We start from the raw sequence: 16,122 nt of genomic DNA on the forward strand, positions 1-16,122 counted from the left end.
TTCCTATTTCAGTAAAGGCACGTTAGTCTGCAGGAAGATTGTGTGAACTTCCCAGCTCTCAATTACATATTCACACATTTGTAAAGTTCCAGAAACACTTTATTTAAAAATGGAGTTGTAAATGCATATAACAAAATAACATACATAATAAATGTAACAAAAATAAATAAGGAGAACATGTCCATACAAAATAATAACATAGTAATGCAAAATGCTTATTACACAACATAAAAGTAAAAATGCCTGAAATAACACAAACAGAATCTCATATGAAGAGCCTGCACCTTTAATCCTTCCTAGCCATTTCCTACTTTTCACTTGAATCTGCAGAAAAATTATGTTCCCAAGCATTAAACAAAAGAAGGAATTATGGTGATGGTTTGGTACACTCAGTTTTCAACACCTAGCTCTAGTTTCCATTTATTTTTGCCCTTCTGCACCTCCAAAAAGTTTTCCTGTAGCCTCTGTAATCTAGTGTCATTCAGGCTCCCACAGTTAGCTGGAGTAGAGCATATTGAGTCATACATGAAGACTGTTTGCTTTTAATTTTTTTTAAAGAAAATATGAAATCCATTATACAACAGATTAGTGGTTTTGTTTTTACATCTCTACAAAAAAAGTTTTTGCATCTTTATTAACTGGTCCAACTCTTACTGATTTCTGAAAGCCTGTACAATTTAAAAGCGTACAGAAAGTAGGTTTTTTTAAAAACAAATCTCATATAGGATTATTGCTGAAATATTAAAGACCATTTCAAAAAGCTGCAAAACTGTATCTTTAACCTTAATATATAGAGATTGATGCAAACATAAGAAAATTCCAGTCTATTAGTTACATTTAACAGAAAAAACATTCCTCCAAATTACAGTGTTCTGGAAATACAAAGTAATTTACTTTAATTTTTATTATTATTTCCAAATGTTAAGTTACTGGGACAACTGATAAGGAAAATAAGGCTTATATAGGAAACTTTAAATAGACTTGCTTTTCAGTGATAATAAGCAAAATGTCCATGTTAGCAGTCGTCGTTCAGAATCCTTTTAAATATGTAAGACAGGGACAGCTTTACTAGCAAGACTACAGGAAAATATACAGAAGCAAATAAAACCATTTGCTTGGGAGTGCATCTATCGATCAAGCAAATCATGACAACTCTATTTCCAAGTCCCCTAAAGAAAATTTTACATCTCATGATCATTCCAAATAAACAGTAATTTCTTCTGTAAGCTTATGTTGCATTTGGATTGGTGAGAGCCCATTTGGCTCAATATGCTTTAATATGTCCCACATTACTATATGTTTAAATTTGTTTCCTAGTTTCAACAAAGATTTGGACAGATATGAGATATGAAACACTTCTACTTTCATTAACATCAAAAAGACTTTTGAAGAAGATCAAAAAGTGCCAAATAGTCTTTTCAGAAAGTGGATTAAAACACTGTAATGATAATACAAGGACAGTATTATCAGTTTTGTATATACACCAAAACACTGCTTGCTGTTCAACGATATCGATATGTTCACCTACCACTCCCAGCAAATCTTAGTGCAAACATAATATGTGAACTTATTTGTAAACCCCAAGACAATTTACGCAGCAACAAGGTTACATAAACCACAGAACTGTTTGAGATTTTCCAGTACGTGAGGATGAATGCTTTCTAAAATCTGTCTTACTTTCGCAGTAATGTGTCATTGTAGTCAAAGATAATGTTTCCTATATAAATCATCTAATTCAGAATCAAATGTAACTGTTCAACAGTTCTGTACAAGCCTTAGAGGAGGAAGTCCATTCATCAGAGCAGCTTGGCAAAGAGATTTGGGGTTTTCAGTAAATGTTAGACTGCTTGCATGGCTTTTAAAAAGAAATAAATCTATTAAGGGAAAACTGCTGATATAATAATTCTTTTGCAAAGCACACAACCACAAAGGGCAAACCTGCCACAATCTGCTTTCCTACACTGTATCTATGCATATCTTTATGATTTGAAAAGGATTTGTGTGACAATCAAAGCATCACAATTAAAGAAAACTGGTTTAATAAAACAACTGCTGTTTGACCAAGCCTTTTTTTTTTTTTAATTATAAAAACGAACATTGTAAGTTTTCCTTGATTTTCTAAACATTCCACATGAAAGGTTTTTGTATCAAACACTGAGATGTCACTCACGCAGGGTGGCATCTTCTTCTTCCCCATCTGGGTTAAACCTATTGAAATGTATGCTGAAATCTGCCTCGGATTCAGCATTTTCCAATTCCGCTGCCACAGGGCCGGTGGCGGGACGAGCAGCCCGAGCCTCGGGCTGGCAGTTTGGCTGCGCTGGAGGGCGGGGGCCTTGGGAAACAGGGCTGGACTTCGGCTTCGGCTGAGCTGGTAACACGGGGCTGGCGAATCCCAAGTTGCTCAGAGCATCCAGGGTACCATCAGGGTCAATCATAGCATTAATTGCTAAGCAATCAAGAGAAGATGAGAAGGATAGGGAAGAAGCCATAAAAAATACAATTTTCTGTTACTATAAAAATATGGAAATCCTTATCTTACACTTTTATTTTTATGATGACAGACGCGAGATTTTATGTGTGCTGCCCATGACAAAGAAATGGTGTATCCAACATAGCTGTAAACTGATACATATATTCAAAAGCAGTTACATAAATTAAAACTTAGCTGAAATGAAACTGCACAAACTAAACACTGCCTGATGTGTGGACAGGAAACAGAGATGATGAACTACCTACGATAAGGTCATAGGGACTGAAAAAGGGAATTTTAATTTAAGTGGTTTTTTCCCCCTGATGTTACCATTTTATCATGCTTTGTTCCACCTCACCCCCAGTAAACAGCCATAGTTGCTGATTCCATGATTGAACCAAATTTGTATAAAAGAGCAATCATTTAGCTACTCAGTGAGGGCAAACTGAAGCACCTATTATACTATTATAATTATACTATTAACATATTTGTCACATTTAACAGAACTCTTTTTTATTTTCAAAAATACACTAACATTTATTACTAATTTGTCTCTAAAGGTGGTTAATGACTCCTCCTGAAACATTCTTTTAAAAAAAATGTTTTGCAATAGGATTAAATCTGAATACTAAAACCAAAAAAGATAAGAAATTTACAACTAACATCATAATGATAAGCATGGACCACTAATCCATTTGACCACCATTGTTATTAAACAGTAAACTAAGTATAAACAATACACAAATAAGACTGCGACTTCTTTTTAAAAAAATACTCAGTTTTAAGTTTATTTTGATAAATGGAATATATGTAACATTAATATTAAATAACTAAACAATATTAAATAATATTAAATAATTAAATAGCAGACCTTGTAAGAAAAACATACTTCTTTCCACTTTATATATAGATAAGACTTTGTGTGTGAAAAGCCTAAGTAACTTTTCAATTTTGTAGTCTGTGGGCTCCACAGTTACAAAGATTGGATTTTGCAGTGTGAAGGGAAGATGTCAAGAGCTAATTCTAAATTTTCATTTTATTGTAACACAGACACTTGTGGGTTTTTTTGAGGTTTCCTACAGATTATGTCTCAGTGCATTCCTTATACTGAATTGTGCTACACATGAGGGTATTACTGATGTGAACAGCTTATATTATAAAGCCTGATCTCAGGATTCTCTATCACCTATTCTTCAATATTTACCCACAAAAATATTCTATTAAGAATGTTTCACAAATAATTCCTTTGGGATTCTCAGGACTACTTATTTATCCTTTTATCACCCATATAAAAAGATATGATCACTCTTCTGCTTTTAAAAAAGCCCAGCCATGTTTGTTTATCAAATGTATCAGCAGTTATATGATATAAATGCATAAAACTGATACTGCGAAAAAAAACTTTGTTTCATGGTATACATATACACATATTGATGTCTATTAAAAAAATTTAAACAAGCAACCACAGAAAAGTGAAAAAAGATTTGTACCTTGGAGCTGCTTCTCAACTCGTTTCAGTTCCTGTAAGATTGATGATATTTCCTAGAAAAGAAACAACCATGTTTCATTATCATAGAATCACAGAATCGCTGAGGTCAGAAGAGACCTTGAAGTATTAAGTCCAGCTGTCCCCCCAGCACTGCCACTGCACCCCTTAAACCACTAAATCATCACCCAGTGTCAGATCCAGATGCCTCCTAAACAACTCCAGGGATGGTAACTCCACCACCCCTCCGGGCAACCTGTTCCAATGCCTGACCACTCTAACAGTGAAAAGTATTTTTGTAATACCTAATCTGAATCTCCCCTGTCCCACCTTAAGGCCATGATGGAAAAATAATGGAAATTTCCATTATGGAAGAAGAGATTTAAACTACCTCTCAGTAGTGAACAAATCACCCTCCCCACCTTCAGCAATTGCAATTTGCTATTTGCATTGTCCCTTCTGGCATCAAGAACATCCCTACTGGTGGTGGCCCAGCCATGTACCCCAGGGGTCCTGTGTGGCTGTGCTGGAGGCTGGAGAGCCATGTCCCACTCAGAAATCCAGAGCCTTCTGCACTGACTGCCTGCTGCTGTCCACAAGGCCTCATTCTGACCCTTGCTCATCTGCCTGTGCCACCTCTGCTCAAGCACAGACTTACAGACACCACAGTTCTGTAGAGATCAGGCAAAGTAACAGCAGACCTTGAAAGGAGAGTTACAGGATGAACTCAGTATTAAATGGAACAGAGTGATTTATAAGGTTGTAGAGATGTGAGTCAGACAGTGAGATGACTGCATCAAGGTTCTGTCTGCACCCACTGGCCCTGTCACCATGAGACCCCGCACAGCACACCAGTGCTGGGGCCTCAGCACTCCTCTGCCTTACAGATTTTTCTCCACTGTGCTAACACAGCCACAGCCACAGCAACACACTCAGAAACATGGCAGTCATTAAATGTACTACATCTTAAGCTGCAGAATCACAGAATATCCTGAGCTGGTAGGAACCCCCAAGGATCATTGTGTCCAGCTCCTGGCCCTGCACAGGACACCCAAAGGATCACACCATGTGCCTGAGAGCATTTTCCAAATGCTTCTGGAACTCTGGCGGGCTTGATGCTGTGACCACTTCCCCGACTCACTTTCCTAGTTATAGAATTAGCATATTTATATTAATATAAATACGTAAATCCTACAATTGAAGGATCCTACACTGGACAATAGTGTTAATCCAACTGCTGAGGAGAGCTGTCAGTGGTATTCTAAAGCTGAGAATTTTCAAAGGCACTGATTTCAGAAAACCATTAATCCATTTCAGAAAGCTGTTCTGTACTAAGTACTGTGATTTTCAGGGGTGGCAAAGAGATTGATTATCTTTATGCAGTCATATCTTTTAGTAGATTTCCCATCTGAGCTGGACATAAATGTTCCAAGGACAAAACAAACATCACTTACAACTGTCTCTCTTAACTTTTAATGTTCTGTGGTGAAATTAAGCACTGCATTTGGAAAATATATTGCTCTGAAAACTAAGCAGAAACTTGAAAATCAGTGCACAGACAAAAAACTGCCGAACAACCCAAAAACTTTCAAGCAATGCAAGACGCTTCAATACATTGAAAAAAATTAATAAAATGCTGAATTTAGGAATAAATACACAACTAACCTTTTTTCTTTTTTAAGGAGTATCTTAAAACCCCATATTCAGGGCAGTTAGAATATAAAACATTAAATTTGGATCTTATTCTGCACATGGATAAGAGAAACTCCTTATATTTTAATATTTCTAAAATTAGAAACTTCCATGAACTTGCTTAATTAATTTTTTTAATTAAGAAACTATCAGCAAACCTATTAAATTATAATACTGAGTCACTAATGATTGCTCTTGATAAATACACCATTCTGCAGAAATTACAGGCCAAATTTTTTATACTTCCAGGAAAAATCAATCTGGAGGAGTTTAATAACTGATGATGGGCTAACAGAGAAGTGCTAGCCCGTTCAATGCCAGGGGAAATGTATTCACATTTGAGTTCTGAGCAATCCATATGAAGTATGTGAGCAGTTTCCCACCTTTCTCCCAGGAAAAAACCTGCCTCTGTAAGCAGACATTCTTAAGAGCAAGACTCTGCAGATGGATAATGCAGCTCAGCTCTGCCTGCTCTCACATGCAAGGATGTTTTTCACACTCTACACTCTGTGTTTAGAAGCAAAGGAGAAGTGTACTGAGACACAATGTGTGGTCTGTCCCCTCACACTGTCACACAGTCTGGTCATGACATGGCCTGAATTGGGCCATAAACCATAGCTGATTTATGTTATTAGGCTTTTACATAAAACAGCTGGAGTTCTAGTGGGCACCCTATGGTTACCACTTCCAGACAAAACCAATGGGATTAGTTTTCACTGAAGAGTCCTTTTATTGCAATGTGTCTATGGATTATTTTCATCACGTGTATTAGAACACAACAACTTCTCGAAGTATTAATAATCAGTATTAATAGTGTTAAGTATTATATACTAAGTATTAATGATTAGTAGGTAAAGTAGTTTTTAGATTGTAAACCAAGTTCATCCAAAAGCAATCTAACATCCAAAATAACGGTTGTTACCTTTTGTTAAACAAATATACTGATGGTCTATATATAGTCTGAATCCCTTTAACTGCACTCTTTATCTGAATTTTCCCTGAACAATTACTTGTTTCTTTATGAGACAGTAAGTCTTAATAATTATTAAAGATTAGGTTTATTCTTGAAATGTACTTAGTGTCTAAATAAAGCCTTTTAACAATTTTTGCCCTTATGTCATTGAAAACAACACATTCCTCTACTGATTACTTAGCCATTAGATGAGCAGCATAATCAGTCCCAGAAGATTCATACCATGCTTGATGTTTTCACAATAGGAACTTCACTTTCAGCTCGTAGCTTGTTTTCAATTTCTTCCCAGTTTCTGTCTTTGTCCTTAAATAATATTCTAGAAGAAATACAACAGTATGTTTAAAATAGAAAAAAACCCACAAAATAAACTGAAAGATTAAATAACATGATAGGAGAAAACAGCACTAGGAGTACTGAATGGAAGTAAAATGTAAAATATTGAAACCTGATAGAATCTAACCATACAGTTAAAATTTTCAGGGAAGCATACAGGCTTTCAGCAAAATCATTATTATTGACATTAAAATGGCAGTTCTGTAGCTAAGTAATTGGTGTATATATATACAGACACAGCTGATTCTGTCCTCCAGCACTGACACTTTTTTTAAAAAGCCACCTATTTTACTGTAGGGAGAAAATTCCCCATTAATACTGCATTTTACAACAATAGCAAAACATAAGATAAATGAATTCAACTTCTACACTTGTATTTTATATTAATAAAAAATTAAAACACTTTAGGAAATTACAAAAATGCATTTCATAGAAGAAGTTTTTATTGTAAAGTCTTAATATGTAAATTTTATATATATATATATATATATATGTATGTTTTAGTAGTATGAGTATCACTCGTATTAATGTTTAAAGAAGTCACTTCAAATTGTAAAACCCCAAAGCATACTGTGAGATTCCTATTTTTTATGTTCAGTTCCCTGCTTGATAAAATTTTTGTTTCCATTGTCATATAATAATTTAAACTTTCTTCATTGACACAATTGGAAAAGAAAATGCAAAAAAAAGCAATGTGCAGATATTTAAGGTCTGTGAAGTGACACCATGATGACACAGAGGTGTCCAAATCCACTTCTTCTCTAATTGGTATTTCACAGTTAAAAGTTCAAAAACAGCTGCAGTAAAACTGCTAAGCAAACAAACCAGCCAATTTCAAATCATGGTCAAAGAGCAGCACATTTTAAAGAAACTGTTACTGTAACTAGGTCTCTGAAGAAATAATTTTAAGTTGGAAGTTCGTGATAGAGTGAATGTCACAAAGACTAAGAATTTGAAAGAAAGCTATGAGACTTAGTACTGCATTTCTGTTCACCTTTCTTCAGTTATGTATATCCTATGGAGAATTTCATTCTCCATATATTACCCTGCCAAGAATATCTAATTTTGCAAAATAGCTACCCTGCCTTATTTTATCAGTGCACAAATGTCTGTAGGCCACTCATCCAGAAGCTGCTTTAACTCTTCTGTCTTTGAGGTCTTCACACCCTGCTGCTTTGGAACGTGTTTATGTCAGAGGTTTCACTGCAAGGAAGTGCTACTTTGATGACACAATGTCATGGGATTGAGGCAAGTGACCACTTCTGCCAGACTTGGGTGTATTCACGTACAAAGCATACAAGGAGTAAACATTAATACATACTTTTTCTTCAGGAAGGAATAAATAAATTAAAAGTAATCAAAATTGCACTGAAGAAAGCATGAAACATGTTATGGCCTTAACTAGGGTCATCATCTTTTGAAAAAGTTCATCATCAGATGTCTGGCGAATTTTTTTATGTTCTGGGAGTGAAAAAGCTTTCAAAGTCATACAACTGCAAACTTGGATACCAGGAAGTTCAAATATAATGGATAATTTAGTGTTTGCCTGTCATTGAGGAGTCCAAATACACATTAAAAAAAAAGAAGAAAACAAAGCAGAGACAATGAAATCCTTTACAGGATCGTAATTAAAAAAAAAAGGCAACTTCTCAAAATACTTGACTCAGTATACAGACACTTACACAGCTATACTTTCTCTAATATAATAGCATTTATATCACCCTGGAAATCAGCAGGAACATAGAAAATAAGGCTTTATTTAGCAGTAAACAGCACTAGCACAAAAAAAAGGTAAGCTATTGTGACATTGTGTGATTTTTCATCTTCCTGCTTGCCATGTTCTATGTTATGTTCTGATGTATGTGATTAGTGCCTTTGCTTCTGTATGTGGTGTTTTTAGAGCTAATGTTCTTACTTCTATTTTAAAATTAAATTATCTAATTTAAAATTTAAAAAGTTCTCATTTAATTGGTCATTTCATTAAAAAAGAAGGAAACAAAATGAAAGCATTAATTAGAAATTTTGAAACTGTTATTATTTAAACTATAAAGTGGACAGGCCAATTTGTTTTTACTATAAAGTTAGGAAGCCTATTTCTTTTTACTTCATCTTTTTGAATTCTTCCTTTAGCTAGTTCTAACTTCCTTTCAACTTTGCTCTTCCTCTTTCTAACCATACTTTTCAAGTTAAAAGAATGTATTTATAAATGCCTGTTGCCTTCTTCTCTTGCTTCTCCCTACCTTCTGAGGCAAATCTTACTTGATTATGCTCAATCCCCATTTTTCTTTCGGTGCACTTTGCAGGATGCACAGCAAACAGCAGAGGCCAACAAGCAGTACCTCCACTGACATGACTGCTTTGCTTAGGTTGTGCCTGAGTGAAGAGGCACGTGCCTGCTACAAGACAAGCCCATGACACTGCACTCACACAGCAGAGCACTGATAACACCGTGCAGATCTTCTCACCACAAAACCTCCTTACCTCTTCCCTTCACAACCTCTGAAAACTCCTGCAAACTCATTGTGACATATAAAAGCACAAACACAGGCTAGGTAGAGAATAGATGGAGAGCAGCCCTGGAGAGAAAGGCTTGGGGGTGCCGGAGGATGAGAGGCTGGACATGAGCCAGCAATGCGCACTCACAGCCCAGAGACCCAATTGTATCCTGAGCTGCAACAGAGAGTGGCCAGCAGGATGAGGGAAGGGATTCTGCCCCTCTGCTCTGCTCTGGTGAGACCCCACCTGGAGTGATGCATCCACCTCTGGAGTTCACAAAATAAAGGACATGGACCTGTTGGAGTGAGTCCAGAGTAGGGCCACAAAGATAATCAGAGGGCTGGGGCACTTCTTTTATGAAGACACTGTAACTATTCTGGGCAGAAATTTCAACTGGCTTAATTCCAGAAAGGAATAGCAGCACACCAGCTGGCTGAACTCATGTATTTCAAAACAAAGCTAAGGTAAAAATCTGTAACAGGTACTAGCTGCCTTATATGCTCCCTAAAAAACAATATTAAAAGTAGTGCTGCTTTTCTGATTCAAAATATAAATGAAATTATGAATAACATGGTATTATTCAAATCCATTCTGAGGAAAAGAAAGTCTTGAACATAGCCCTGGGGAATATGCTAAATAATTCCTTATTAATATGAATTTACTGCATTTTTATAGAAACAAAGCAATTCCCCTTTCTTTAAGTATGTATAAAATATTTGTACGTATGCTTGTATTTGTAATATCATACATGATCACTTTATTATTACATTCAGTAGTAGCTGTCTTACATTTTAAGATCAGCAAATTAATCAGAAATGTGTAAGACCTAGATTTAACATTACCTGTTAATCACCAGTAAAAACAACTCACAAAAATCCTTAGAATAGCATAATAAAAATGAGTTACAGGCTTCTAAAGAATTGATTCTTCACTTGGTGATACTCTTCCTACTAGAAACTAGGACTAGAAATGGCAGTTAACCTACAGTTTTTACCAATTTATATAGATTATTATAAGTTTTCTTCTTGATTTCTATGGTCAAATCATTTTTGCTATTCCCATGAGAATACAATCTTCAGATATGTTAGTATTTTGCTGCTTTTACTAGTTACAGCTCCTCTGCTGGAAGTATGACGGATGTTGTTCTGTCCATGTAAACTTTCCTGATATTCCTCTTCATATAAAGTGAAATAAAAAGAAGGAATAATGGAAAAAGTATTCATTCCAAATCTTTCTGAATTCTAAAAAAACCCCTAGCTAACAGTGCTTTTTTAAAATACAAGTTTCTACTACCTACATTTGTTCTGTGTCTATTATATTATCTTTTTTACTGCTGGGAATGTTGATGAGAAGAGACATTTTCAGCAATAATAGTAATTTTTGAAAACCCACCTGATTTTTCCAGCTGTTTTGTCTATGGATTGTCTTATTTTGCGAGAAAACTGGAAGACTGAGGACAACAGCAAACTGTCCCCCATAACCTGCAAGAAGTTTTTAATAAGAAAGGATATTATTAGTTTAATAGTAACAATTCCATATATTTTGGTATCTTTAACTATAAAAAAATCTTACTTATGTTTTAATTGGTATCATATACCATGATATTTGAACATTTTGCCAATAAAATAATACATAATTTTTTCCAATATTAATGCCACCTGCTAGAGGTAGGAGAGACAGGAAAATGTCTAGAATATTAAGTGGGGAGATAATTGTAAAAGCTTAAAATCGAGACATTCTGTTGTGTGCTCACTTCATCTCTGCTCCAAGTCCTTCTGCGGGTAATTGTTGGGGGATCGAGGGCCTCTGTCAGCTGAGGTCTGGCATCACTAGGCCGACCATTCCCTTCCGGGGGTTTCGCATGCACTATTGGAGGGATTTTTCTAAAATTGAGACTTTCATCAAATACTCGGTCCACCAACTGCAGGATAAAAGAAAAATGAAGTTCATGAAATCTACTGGATACATCCAAAAATCAGATTACTGGGGTTTTTTCTCCTAAAACAGTTTATAAGATGCCTATCAAATAATAATCATTCTGTTGTCTTCTATAGTATAAAATGATCATCTCTTGTGTCAGAATATCTTGTACAAGTGAATGTTTGGGTTTTTTTAAAGTATCAGACATACATGGCAAATTTAGACTACCCCACTGAAATTTTGCTTATTGGCAGGTGATACAATAGCTACCTATAAACTGGTACTGAACAATTTATTCATTTGATTAATGGAATATATCTGTGGAATTAAGAAGAGTACTCTGAAATTTAGGGTTTTTTTTCCAAATTAGTCACAGTGTTACAGAAAGACCTACACTACCTAAAGGAGATACTGCCACCTGCAGTATGTACACAATGCACTGTATTTTTTGAAGAAGAAAAGAATTATTTAATAATAAAAAAATTGGAGTGATCTAACTGGATCTGAGAAAAGGTGTGTTTTACTTCCTTAAAGTTTACCCACAGTCCATGAGAATTAAAACCAAAATCTATGTGAGTGCATTTATAATTTTTCGGAGTACCCAACTCACAGATTTCTTATTGCTGTTTATATCTTTTTTTCCACAGAAAAAGGCAGTATTAAACTAACCACAGTAAACTAGTGTATTAACCAAAATTTATGCACACAAGAATGAATAAAACACATTTTGAAAGGAATACTATGAAGAAAAAAATGCATTAAACATTTACAACTCATTATTATGGTGAATTGTAACATGGTAGAAAGTGATGATTTAAATTCAGATTAACATGTTTACCAGCATTAGACCTGTGATGGTTACTAGAACACGTTAGTCAATATATTCATAGAACAGCACATCAGAGGTAGGCAAAGAAAATAAGAATTGTTAGAAGCATAAAGCAAACTTACTTCAAGGCAGTTTTTGACAATGTTATTAAGAAAGAAAATCTAAAGTTAACTGATGGTACCTAAATATTTCAGTGTTCAGAAGATGAAAGTTTTATGTCACCTGTGAAAAGAGGGACTTTTTTGTTTTTAATAGCTTTGCAAAGAATTAAATGTATACATTTATATATAGTTTTGCATATACACTAGTATCTTTAAATGCACTTAGATACCATCCAACAGTATCTAAGGCTACAGACAAGCAGGAAACAAATAACTATCTTGTCCTATGTTTCGTGGAAAAAAAGAGACAGACAGTATGGCATCCTTTTGACAAGCTGTGTTCACAGGGTAACTTCTGGGTTGTTTGTTGAAATGTAAAGGAACTTTAAATCAAAAAAACAATGTAGAGATCATGCATACGGGTTGAGTGGAAGTAACTAAAAAGGCTATGCAAAATGCTAAAAGCAAAAGAAATAAAGAAAAGGAAGAACCTTATGCATTTCTCCATGAAGATCTCCTACCTCTTCTCTAGTGTCTATGGCAGAGCCAGGGGTGGTGGCAGCAGTGCTTACTGTGGTACTGGGGGCAGTGCCTGATGAAGTCACTGAATCTATCTCTCCTGCTACATCGTTGATTTCCCGTGCGATGAGAGCCAGATCTTGACTGATCCTAGTAATAAAGAGAGTGTTACATTCTCCCCTACAAACACTTTTGGGCCAGTAGAGCCCAATCTGCAGCCTTTGAGGCTGGAAGTTCTAGTTCCTGACAACCGTGCTATGAAAACGTGCATGCCTTTCTAAACAGAAAGATTATCTGTAGAACCATAAAAGCAAATTCTGTCTGAAGCTTTTAAAAGCATGCCTTTCTGGAGGAAGAAGGTGCAAGGCAATCTCAAAAGACAGAATATTCTAGTTTTCTTCCCAGGATTCAGACAGATGCATGCAATATGCTGTATCTCCAACACAGAGGATGCATAGGAAATATGCTGAAAATACTGCACACATGACCTGTAATATGGCAGTAAATCTGAAATGTTCAGAAGGCATTTAATTTATACCTTAGTTTGCCAACTTGAAAAAAACGTTTTCAAGACCTCTGATTTTCTAGCAGCCCTGCAGCTTGCTCAAAACAAGCTTCCCACGTGTTTGAAATTCCCTAAATCCTCAAATTTAATCAAGACAAGTTTTTCAGTGGGAAAAAGAGAACATACCTTTAAAAACCCAGATATGATAGCATTACAAAAATACAGCTGAATTCTCAGCCAAAAATTCCTTTTACTTTCTTCTGATTCACCACACCAAAAACCAGCTTTGCTCTGTGTTCTGCTCAGCACAGGGAGGAAACTTGGCTAGCTCTGCTTGTGCTACTCCTCCCCAGGACACCCCAAAAGGAGGAGAGAACAAGACAAAAAAACCCCACAAAGCAAAAGCTAAAAACCCTTACTAATTATGACACCCTGAATCTCCAGCTTGGATCACACAGTTGAGAAGAGCAGACTGCCAGGTGATCCCCTTTCACACTTCTGCCCGACAGCACTGAAGGCACAGAAGCCGACAGTGCCACTTCTGTGCCACCGAGGACTTGGTGACGCGCAGCACCCACCACTCAAGTGGGAGGAGGTGCACAGCCACACGACAGTGACACACCCCAGGCTCAACAGAGATGCATTTTTCAAGGTGAGCTTCCTTCTGCTCATTATTTTCACTTTGTCTTCAAGTCAAAAAAATGGACACTACTGGCCTAAGACTAAGAGAACAGAATTTCAACTAGACAGGCAAACGTAACTAGAGAAATTTCCAACATTGGATTTTGCGAGTAACCATCAGCAATCTACAATGAAGCGCAACTTTGTGCGGCTTAGATACACATATAATTGGAATATGGCTGTAAACAAATATGTGGCAATTACCTGTGACCACTCAAGACAGTATTTCTGATTTTGAACTACTAAAGACTGGAACAGTAAAGCATAAGACAAGTCAATTGCTCATTTAAATAAATTAAAATATGATAAGTGCCTATTACTGCATTAGTTAATTTAACTTATTTATTATAGCTTTTGGGTTAATTTAATTTATCTTTCATGTTCTTATATATGCCATTAAAAATCCAATATTCTTAGTAGTAGAGATACTAAAACAGCTACTTCCTTTGTCTCATACAATCATCTAACTTTTTCCTGAAATAGAGAAGTTGCTACTATTCACATTTGATTTTCTGGGACAAATTCTGGTATTTAATGAGTACTTGTGAAGAAAATAAAACCAGGAGATTTCAATTACCAGCAAATTTTCCAGAAGAAAAATGTCATTAAACACCATAATCAAAAGTAGCATCAATTAACTAAGACTTAACTCTTCACAGAAATCAGCAATGCTTCAACACGACACAACCACTTCATCTGAGTTCTTACCAAGAAATCAGAATTACATAAAGTGTCAGATCTCTATATAAAAATGAATTCAAATGAATCCTGGAAGTATCAGAGTAAACAACCCTAACATTGATGGCAAGCACCTTGGTAGATAATTACCATAGTCAAACATCAGTCATGTGAACAAAACCTGGAATTATTTTCAATGTGACAGTAAGCTATAGTCCAGTACTCAATTACATTTCTGTATAGAAACAAGACAGAGCACAACACAAGAAGCATTATGAAAAATAAAATAAGACACCAGCTGTGAGTTGAGCCTGAATTTTCATAAATGAAGTTTTCAAGTAATTCTACATTAACTTTCAGAAACAGAAAGCTTAAGGAGAATGTTTTTTGAAATCCGGGACAAGAGACTTAGGCTTTAGGTGTACACTATTTACTCTACTGCAACTGTAGGCTGCCTTGGAGATCTCTACTGCTTCCTCCATCCGACCTAGCAATCATACAAGGCAAATCAATTCACAGATGCAGAACTAATAAACCTCAAATTCCCTAAATCCTTCAACCTACTCCAGGAAATACTGCTTTAGATTCACCCAGTGAGCAGACTCAGGCAGCTACACAGCTACATGTGGAACAGACTCAGTTTCCACCACAAAGGAAAAGGTGAGAACACACGGCTTGGGATGGGGAAAGCATGACCACCTTTTCCAAAAGCCTGGAACTCTAGTTCTTATTTACCTATAGTGAAAGAATACCCAATGTTAGAAAAAACCACAATGAAACAGGAATATTTCTAAGATACCTGTAATAGTGCTGAACTACTGGATTTCCAAAAACATTTTTATGCTTAGTCTACCATGTTACACTTCCTATACTGAGTCAGTGGATTTTAATATCCTTTTCTAACATTTTAACATTACTTTAACATCCTTGAACAAAATATACATGAAGCTCCTCATATTCTGAGGGTATAAATTCCCTCCATGTCAAAGTGGCTTTAAATCAAGTTTAGTTATCCCAGTAAGTTTTTCTAAACACCTCTTTCAAATTTTCAATTTTATTAACATCTGAAAATTGTGAAGTTTCTACAAAGTGCAAACTGGGTCAGTCACAGAGGACCATTTAAAACAAAGTATGATGGTAACATGGATGCAATGAAATATTTGCCATACAGTTTCTACACTACTTTCTGCTACACATGTATTTTATGAAAGGCTTATCCTTACACCTGCCTAATCTAATCAGTTATTCAACAACAATAACAACAAAAATAAATCAACTAATTTTAATGAGAGCATATAACCATCTATTAATTTTTTAAAAACTCTAAATAGAGTTGAAGAGACCTTGATCATAGAGGCTGGACTGATGGCTGGGATGGAAAAAAAACCCCAGGGTGAACAATAATAGAGCCTATGGTTAGCAAGGCAATGGGAGCA

The 16,122-nt window shown here is 35.7% G+C and overlaps 1 protein-coding gene across 6 annotated transcripts in view; it reads right to left on the minus strand.

The window, feature by feature from the left end:
• Positions 1–429: 429 nt before the first annotated feature.
• The window catches only part of CEP170 (centrosomal protein 170), a 95,620-nt gene continuing 79,927 nt past the window's right edge, over positions 430–16,122 (minus strand). For 3 of the 6 annotated variants that reach the window (XM_039568249.1, XM_039568246.1, XM_039568250.1), the window contains 6 exons: positions 12,795–12,972; positions 11,207–11,374; positions 10,846–10,934; positions 6,847–6,940; positions 3,964–4,015; positions 430–2,449 (listed from right to left, as the gene is read on the minus strand). In XM_039568249.1, coding sequence (XP_039424183.1) covers positions 2,163–2,449; positions 3,964–4,015; positions 6,847–6,940; positions 10,846–10,934; positions 11,207–11,374; positions 12,795–12,972 — 868 coding nt within the window. In that variant the 3' untranslated portion in view covers positions 430–2,162. The remainder of the gene's footprint in view (positions 2,450–3,963; positions 4,016–6,846; positions 6,941–10,845; positions 10,935–11,206; positions 11,375–12,794; positions 12,973–16,122) is intronic. The other 3 variants (XM_039568248.1, XM_039568247.1, XM_039568251.1) reach the window with 3 other exon arrangements.

The sequence above is a fragment of the Corvus cornix genome, chromosome 3, assembly GCF_000738735.6.
Source record: "Corvus cornix cornix isolate S_Up_H32 chromosome 3, ASM73873v5, whole genome shotgun sequence".
Classification (NCBI taxonomy): domain Eukaryota; kingdom Metazoa; phylum Chordata; class Aves; order Passeriformes; family Corvidae; genus Corvus; species Corvus cornix.